The 9,506-nt window shown below is 51.5% G+C and overlaps 1 protein-coding gene across 1 annotated transcript; it reads right to left on the bottom strand.

Moving 5' to 3' along the window:
- Positions 1-5,628: 5,628 nt before the first annotated feature.
- LOC126576682 (mucin-2-like) lies at positions 5,629-8,387 on the bottom strand. Its single transcript, XM_050237987.1, has 3 exons — positions 8,376-8,387; positions 6,356-7,624; positions 5,629-6,289 (listed from the first exon to the last, which is right to left on the bottom strand). The coding sequence occupies exons 1-3, from the start codon at positions 8,385-8,387 to the stop codon at positions 5,663-5,665; spliced, it is 1,908 nt and encodes a 635-aa protein (XP_050093944.1). The 3' UTR covers positions 5,629-5,662.
- Positions 8,388-9,506: the final 1,119 nt, after the last annotated feature.

Below are 9,506 nucleotides of genomic sequence, written 5' to 3'. Positions count from 1 at the left end.
ACTTCATCCATGGCATCAAATTTAGAGAGACGTGTCATACTATGGTGATGGCGGATTCATCAAACCGGGTTCGTCGCTTAAATCTTAAGGGGCAAGTCTTTTGAATCGTACCGAAAACGGTGCCCTTCGTAGCTGCGTTATGGGTCATCAGAAAAATACAAAACAATATTCGTTTCAAACAAACAATTTCTTTTATTCTTTTTTAGCATTGTAGAATTATTTAAACCAAGGCTTTGATGGAATGCAATAAGCGTTATTGAACAAATACGCTTCTTATAAAATTCCAATCGCTTTATTTTACGGTAAAAGCATTCTGAAACTTAAAAGTCAATAATTAAAAACCAAATCAATAATCAATTCCGCAGGATACCGAGTTGAAGGATTAACGGAAATTGATTAAATAAATTTTTAGGTGCATTGAGAACAGAAAAAACTCGCTGACACTGCGAGACACATCGTCGTCGGAATGACTGAACTGTGGCTCGATTGATCTTCACCTCGGCGTAGCTGCTCCATTCCACATCGAACGTGAAATCTACGAGCCTCATACCTAATGAAATTCATTTCATTGAAGACAACATCAACCGGACAAGGAAATCATGTGGAAGACCATATAGGAACAGACCTCCGACCTGGACAAAATGGATACAAATCCCATTAAATGCTTTATCTATTCAAACATTTCCACGATACGATCATTGAGATCGGTCTGGGCTCAAGCTATGCGCATCCGATGCTAACCTTGACCATCAATTCGGATTGGAGTAGGTCAAGACAGCCGTTTCCATCGGAAAACGCTGCGACACGATGATGCAACGCAGATGAGAAAGCGCAGAGAGAGAGAGAGAAAAAAAAAATAAAGCGATAACTAAGTAAATCAGCGATCTTTGAGCTGAATGTTCGAATGAATAACGTGTCTCCTTTGCACCACCATTCACACGAAGAACGCTGTGCAAACCAGTCATCCGCTATGCACAAGAATGCAAGAAGAATCTCTCGGTTCCAATCCTTCGCCCACCCAGCGCACGCACGCGCCACAAAATGACAGGAGTTGCACCGGCACGTAGCTCATTATGTGGACCTCTAACCTCTGCCGCCCTCCTTCATAACGCCCTCAATCCCTCGTGGCCTTCGACTAATTTGGCGCCCTAGCGCTAGGCGCAGTACCGTGCAGCATAAACGCAGCGCTGGAGTGGATGTTACGCGACGCTGCGCGTACTTTCGGAAGACAACCTACTACATTCCAATTCATCATCAACCGTCTGACGGCGATTGCTTCACCGAGGGCAGCGTGTGAGCTGAGCCACCACTTATGACCCGCGGTTTTCAGGCCTCCGTGCCTTCGATCGTGGCAGATTTTTCGGGATTCCCCCAAAAAGAGGATGATTCTCATTAATCTAAGCTAATCAATCTGTGCTCCAATGGTGGGCCCACCTAAATAGGTATTGTAAGTGGCCATTACGTGCTTCGTGACGTCAAGTACTTTCAATCATGCAGCTGCTGTTTTGGGCAAACGACCAATTACCGATGCACATCCTGAGCTGCCGGCTTTTCCAGCGTCCTCTCCGTTTAGCTCTCCTCATAATTCAAATAGGGCCAGGTGGAGACACTCCGAGTGAGCACTTCGATCTGCGTCCACGGTTAATATTTATCATACCCGTAATCGTTTGCTAGATGCCCCCAAACCAAACCGATTAGACCCCCAATCCATTCCGTGGCGATTGTTACCGGCGCTCGATTGGCACGATTTTTCCTCCACTGCCGAAATCAGCGCGCTACAAACGTGACATATTTTCCATACTTTCCCCCTTTCCCGGACAACGGTAATTGGAGACAAACAATGGCTTACTCGGGTCGCGATGGATCGCGCGGGTTTGGAATCAAGATTGCGCTGCACAGCAGCAACAACCGGGCCAATCAGGGACAGCAGCAGTAAGCTCCCACCCTTTCGGATCGCTATTTCGGATCGTCGCCGCTGCATTCCCAAACAACCCAGAAACCAGGGATTTGCCGCTAGGACCGGGAGCTCGCAATCGTACGCCCGCGATTCACCGTGAAAGGAGCGAAAATTCCGATTTAACACTTCACTCGTCTGCTGGTGATGGTGCGCGCTGGTGATGAAGCTTTTCTGGAAGCGGCTGCGATGATGCTACTGTAGATACGCGGTCTGCCCCCACCCGGGTCGGCGATGTGTGACCATCTGCATCGATCGATGAGGAAGACTCCACCGAGGGAAGGTTGATGATGTAATACGGGGAAATTTGTGCACGATCGTGTAAACAGCAGCAAGCGCATCCAACCGAGGCGACACTATCGCTTCGTCGCCAACCTTCGCCGATGGTGTTCTTTCGCATCTTCCCGGTTGTGTAGCGAGGGTGGTTTTTGAATGTTTATTTCACTTTATTGACATTTAAATAATCACGTTTTAACTACATACATCGCTTCGCTTCGCTATCGAGTACAACAATAATACATTCTCGTGGGTTCCAACTCCCCTCGATAGCTCCCAAGCGGGGATTGAGGGAAGGTTGGTTGAGTGTTGACCTACCACGGCCATCAAGAGATCGATGAGCCGGTGCCGGTCTTCAAGATGGTTTTAATGCTTCACTAAAGGAGCTCACTCGTTGGTTAACTACATAATTACATCGTAGTCCTCCCTCATCTTCGCCTCTATCCTCACCAATCTGTCTATTTATTCATGTGCGGCCGCAGGTGCGCAGGTTAACACGGTCACCGGCATAGCGCACCATCGTCGAGCAACCTCTCCTCTCGATCTATGCTTCGCAACCGACCATCGCAACAGCAACAACAACTTAATCAATAAATACTTAAGAGATGCGCCACGCGGCCAGTGACGCAGGGTGATGTGATGCGGTACTTGCTCTCCCGGTACCCAGAAGTGTGATCTGTCTGAACGTCTCTGAACTCACCACAGCGCAGCTTGCTGGTTATGCTACCGCAGTTTTCAATTTTGCCCTCAACAACAACGGTAACCACATGCACAGGTTGTTTATCAATCTTAGTAACACCTTCTCATACGCCTAATCGCCTGCGGCTTGTCACGCTTGCTCGTCTACTGAACGTGGGGACCCCGGGGGGGGCACATGGTTTGCTTATTGAAAATGTCACAATTCTTCAGAGGAAGAGGTTACTGGTGGTATTAGTGAACCTGTCTTTTGTTTCGAAAGCCAGGCGATGATCAGATTACGCAGAAGAAGGTTCACAGAACGTTGGTTCGTTGGTTGAAGGATTTATGATCGAAGTCCCCTCTCACTTGACATCAGAGCGCATCGCTCATCAGGCAACGGGATTCACAGGCGCCGTTGCCGGAAAAATGACAACCGAAAAAGTCAACTGAATGGTCCCTGGATGGGTGGACAATACGGACACCTTGCATAACTCACATCGAAGACCAGCAGCCACCGAAGAAGTGAGTGCAAAACTCTCCTCTTCTCCGCGACTCCAACAGTCGGATCGATGTGGCGTTAAAACGCTGCCCATTTTCACTCTCTGTTCACTCCTTTTCAGAAGCAAAAGGTAATTGAAAATAAAACCACAAATTACTTCGCACTGCTTTGCACTTGGCGTGCGCCACGAATCGTGCGTGCCTTAAATGATTCCATTGCCGGACCGAAAAGCCGGACCTAAAACCAGATCCTGCCTCGCGATAATTGAGATAAATGAAACTGACCACCAGCCCAGGGGGTGTGCCCAGCACCCGTTGCGTGCCTCGCTAGAAGACGCAGAAGATAAGCAGTGAGGCAATTGATGGAGTCGCAGCCCATCCTAACCGCTAAACAACATCGCCAATCAACATCGATCATGGGAGCGCACCAGGCCGTTCGCGTGCCCCAACGGTGGAGTGTAGCTCAGCTGGCATCTGGCATCTGGCACCTGGCCGAAGCGGCGGTTATCACGAGCCACCGCTGCTGCTGCTGCGGCTGCGTGTTTTGCAAACTCTTCATTCTCTCCACCACACCAGCGATCACACTCACTTTCCATAACAACGAGCACCGCCACAGCTGGAAGGATGAATGGAATATCTAATCTTTACCCCCACAGAGCCCCCTCTTTTCGCCCCTCCAAACAGCTCTATCAGGCCCGGGGTTTGGGGGAGTCTAGTTGAACGGTTTCGGTTACCAGCAATTAGGAAATTCGCGTCCCTCGGATGAGGCCGCTGCCTCGGTTGCAGCAGCATCAGCCCTAACTAAACTGGGTCGTCTCTGTGCCCGATGATTCGGCCCAAATCGCCGAACCACCTCGGGCCCGGGCGTGGGGTGTATGTGGAAATCGGTCATTTTTCTCGTTTTATTATCGCCGCCCCGGGAATGCATTGCGGTTCGGTGGTGTGACGGGGGTGTGCGATGCTGGAGCTAAACTTGCGGCCGATTTGATACAATGGCGTAGAGCGCAGCATAATGTGGTGGTGGTGGCGGTGGTGGCGTGAGATGCTGATGCGCCCTCACTGCCAGCTGCTCTGTGCGCAAAGCGGAGCATTTGAATTCCGTTCAATCGCTCGTTCGCCGATGGTTTGATGATGGAAGATGAAGATGAAGGAGACATACCTTTTTGCGGCTGCTGGAATGCTTGGACTTAATTGGGCTGGATTCGCATCGAAGACGGGCGCGCGCCTAGTCAAAACATGCTTCACGGCCCGAAAAAAGGCGTTACCGCAACCAACACGCGGCCTCTTATGCCAACGCACGGTACGATCAAAGCCGATCCATCACGAGGCTGGAGCATGTTTTGATAAGACGCCGTTCTGTGGTCGCAACGCAACGTTTATGCCGTGCATCTGATCTCCGCCGCTCCGACGCAAATGAAACGAGAATAAGATATTTGGCAGCGGGAGTAACCAAATAAATAGCAAAAACCTTCAGTATTGTGTCGCTTTCTGGGGCCATTTCTTTGAGGTCAGCGCCGGTTGCATCATGGAAAACCGAAAAGCGAAACCCCTCCTCCGCTTGGTTGCTGGCTTTTGCTCGACATTCAGACAATCGGAACTGGGCCGCGGGGGGAATTGGGTATTATGCGCCGGATAATAAATCATTAAACGGTGCGCTTGAAATGATGAATGAGTCCGTCGTCGTCGTCGTCGATCTGATCCACGTGGCTCCGAAGAAATGACGGGGCGTGCAACTGCAAACCTCGATCCCACATCTAGTAGCCTCTAGCCTTCAGCGAATCGACCACTTCGCACCGGCAGAGCACTCTTCGATGATGGCGGAGTGTTCAAGTGCAGCGAGTAGCACCGAACGGCGCATTTGCAAGTGTCCAGTGGATTGAGTTAGGAAACAAGCGCGCTTGTGACCATCCTATGAGATTTTTTTTTTTGTTTTGGAGTGAAGAGATTCGATTTTAATGTTACATACAGACCACGGAATCATCGGACCCTGGTCGCTGCCATTGATTCAGACGACAGGCAAATGGGATGTTGGTCTCTTCTAGGGCTACCTCAGCTAATTTGGAATATGGCTTCATGGTGCATGATCGGATGATGGGTGTATGGGTGTGTTTGTGTGAATTTGCCTTAAAATTGAATAACTGAGCCATCTTGGGGCCAATGGGGTGGGGGGGGGGGATGGAAATGGGGTACTTAGCCTCCTTAATACAACTCGAGTACTCCTGATACTGAAGAGGTGATGTGCGTCTCGTCGACGGTCTACGGGAACGGCACTGAAGGAACTTTGTAGTGATAGCCATCGGCTTCGAGCGTGTGCGATGGTGCAACCATCATCGTCGGTACGGTGAAACTGTTGTCCGGCGTCTGATAGTTGTAACCATCGTTCGGATCCGCTATCCTTGGCTGCACCTCCGTCTCATCGGCATTCGATTCCTGTACCTCGGGACCAGGGATCGCCTTCGTCGTTGTCGGTTGGATCGCATCGGAAATGCCAACCTGTGGCCGGTAGGTGGTGATCGTATCGTTTGCCGTTGTGCTCCCGAGCATCGTAGTGATCGCTGGGGACAGGAGATCGATCAACGATGGGCCCGAAGGTTCATCGGGGGATATTCTAGACTCCAGTGGCGGCGACGGTGTCTCCGAGGGTTCCGTCGTTGGGATTTCCGTTGATGAGGGCTCCGTCACGGCAGTAGTCGGCTGTACCGTTGTCACTGTCGAACTAGCGGTGATGGTGGTGTAGCTCGTGGAAGGCGCCACGCTTGTGCTGGTCGCTGTCTCTTCCTCTTCGTTGAAGCGTACCTCTGGTGCGAATCCTTCTGCCTGGGCCGCAATCTGGAGCATCTCCTGTAGCTGGTTGATCAGCGAAACCATCGACGATGTGTCTTCCTGTGGTGTCTCCTGTATGATCACGGTTGTGCTGTAGTTGGGAGCGGATGTTGAAGCTGCTGCCACCGTTGTAGATGGTTCCTCTGGCGTCGTGGTCGTCGTGGTGGTGGTGGTGGTGGTGAACGTTTGCTCCAATTCCTGCTGCACGGTAGAAGTTTCCCTCACAAGACTATCGACTTCTGGTGCGGCGGGCGCCACGGTTGTGCTTGGCTCAGTGAATTGAGTAACGGTCGTAGAAGCGACGGTGGTACTTGCATCACTTGTTGCTTCCTCCACATCATCGGATCCAGTGCGCACGATAATCTGGAAGCCAGCGGTCTCGTCCGGTGGTAGATACTCCGGTGCCGATGTCGATGGGACTTCCGTGGTTGGTTGTGGTCGCACCACACTCGACACGGACCCGGAGGCATCCGGGTAGACCGATGGAACTACTTCCGGCAGCTTCGGGTACTGCGTCGACGTTTCGATCGAGAAGAAGTACGTCGTCGACGATTGGGGCTGACCCGTGGTCGTGGTCTCCGTGAACGGTTCGACGGTGCTAGGACTTTTCGGTGCATCGAGATCCGGTTTGGGCTTCGGTGGTAGATACTCGAGCGATGCTCGCGGTGTTGTGGTCGTCGTGGTTGGTTCCGTCGTCGTCGCCAGCTGATTGATATCGATCGGCTCACCAATCACCTCGTTGATGTTCGTTGGCAGCATGATCTCGGGCTTCTTGTAACCGTAACCCTCTTCACCGTCGAATTCTTGTGGTGTACTCGCGATCGCATTGGTGGTGTAAGGTGCTCCAGTCGTGGTACTAGTTGTTGTTGTCGTTACCGGAGTCGTGGTGGTGGTCGTCCTAGTTGTTGTAGTACGTGTTGTTCCGGGTGTCGTCGTCGTTGTCGTCGAACTCGGATAAGGTTTACTCGGCAGCTGTATATCATCAACGTTCACCGTCTCATCGCCTACCTCTGGGGGTAGATACTCGGGGGCCTGGGTTGATACGGGACTTACCAGGTTCGAATCAGGATGCACATCGAGCGGTGCGTCCGGTTTGTCGTAGTTATAGCCCGTACGATCCTCCAACCGACGGAACGGTGACGGTTGGTTGTCCTCCAGGGGGAACAGCATGATTCGCACCGCCGGACCTTCGACTACTGCTGCATCATTCGACCTAATCTCAGCCACCGTTGCCGCCGATCCATTCCCACTAACCGCGACCGATGTTTCGATGAAGTTTTGCCGTTTTTGCTTGTCACCACCACCGCCACCGGTCTTCTTGAAGAGATGCGATACGTCCGGCCTTGCGAGACCGCTCGCTGTCAGGCAGACGACCAATATGAGAAGCTTCCACGTCTGCAAAAGTTGAAACAAAAAAAGGAGAGCATGCTATAGGAAGGATTTTCCAATCAAAAAGCCTTCGAGCAGCACGCTCGCTCGTGGTGAGAACTTCATCTTCTAACCGTTGACCTCTGCTGAACCTGCTTGCCGTGTTCCGTGAGAATCCTCCATCATCTCGATTCCATTTCATCTCGATCAAGCATGCATGCCCCATCCGAGAGGTATCGTTCCTTTCACCACAATTAGCAAATCGTTGGCGCTGTCTCGACGGTTCAAACGGGATGCGCATCGGGATCGCAGATCGAGCATCAGAAGTTATGCAAAAACATACACACACCATGGCCACCGCGTAACCATACCGCGATGAACTTTGAAGATCGAAGCCGCGGTTCGCCTACGGTCCAAATCCGGAGAGGTCTGGCCACCCGACGTCACGAATGTGAAACACGCTCCGGGACGGGACTCCAATCACAGCTCAACGGACATTTATACAGGTGTCTGATGAGTGGCCAACTGAATCCAAAACCACATTATATCAGCCCACGGTGGCACGGTGACAATCGCGCCGAGTGTGCGGTCCCGGTGAAGGTGATTCCGCAGACGCAGACGTTTGTGATGTTCAGAAAAAAAAACGGTGGCCACGGTGACCGAGTGCGAATGTCGACACTGGCTGGACTCATCCGAAAAATGGACTGTCGCCACGCGAATCGATCTGGGGATGACGATGGGACCACCAGATCACGGCTCCCGGTGAAAGTAAACACACCAAGTGGCGCATCTTTAGCCTCAAGGGGCCCCAGTGGAAGTGGTACACGATACCACACTTCTATGGCCGCTAAGGCGTTGTGTAATGTATGACCTCCTCTTCCTCCTCCTCGAAGACAGAGTCACCGGGCAGATGCACATTTCAAAGATCAAAGATTGTCCAACGGATACATTCTACCAGTTCCTGCCCTCCAGCTATGGAGCACATCCATTTCCGTTTACTCAATCACCGCCCCTGCCCTAACCTTGATGTGCTCAACTCCCGGATAGCCCGGTAGCAATTCTCTCCCTACCGCGTGGCAATGTCGCTAAGTTTGACCTTTCCGAATGGTCACCCCATTTCCCGCGACGACATTGCAGAAGTCGGTCAGCTGTTTTGTGGCCAAAATCAATTCCCTCCCGAAACTGTGAGATGACGAACGGTCGGTCATTGCGTCACCGATCCGCCGTTGCGATCCGCGATTGTTCCAACGGAGGACGGAGGAGGAAGATGGCTGAACAAAAACAACGTTTAATTCAAGATGAAACTGAATTGCGATAATGTGTAGGAAAGTCTCATCTCATTACCACTTCCTCTCGGCCTCCCGGCCTCCTTTCACTCCGGTTGTGGCCACCAAATTAGCGTTTGTATTGGACCAATCGTCGTCGTCCACCCCCCGAAAAATGAAGCCACAATATCGAAGCGAAATGGCCACCACTAGTACCAGCACTGGGTAATTACCAATTTATGGTCCGTTGTTTAGATGGTCAGAGCGAGCTGCTCGATGCGGCCACTGGTTCAAGGTGAAGCTGCTGCACCGAACTCCAATTACTTGAGCTGCGTTCTGATATGATGACAAGCTGATAGAGTTCACGCAGCAGCAGCAGCAGCAGCAGATTCGAAGAAGAAGAAGGCAGAAGATGAAAGCCTATCGCTAGTGCAATGGCAAAGGGGAGTTATGCAAGAACTGACGGCAGACCATCTTGTCCTCCTCCTTCTCCTCCTCACCTATCTTACCGTAACCGACAGAACAATCATAAACTGATGAGATGAGACATGGAGTTCGTGTAGACCACGCTTGATGGCGGTGATTGCTTTGATTTGCAGTTATGGAACAGAGCCAAGCTAGAAGCTCTGGGATCGCCGCTCCAT

This window comes from Anopheles aquasalis, chromosome 3 (assembly GCF_943734665.1).
Source record: "Anopheles aquasalis chromosome 3, idAnoAquaMG_Q_19, whole genome shotgun sequence".
NCBI classification, from domain to species: domain Eukaryota; kingdom Metazoa; phylum Arthropoda; class Insecta; order Diptera; family Culicidae; genus Anopheles; species Anopheles aquasalis.
This window is presented reverse-complemented; position numbering and strand designations above follow the sequence as displayed.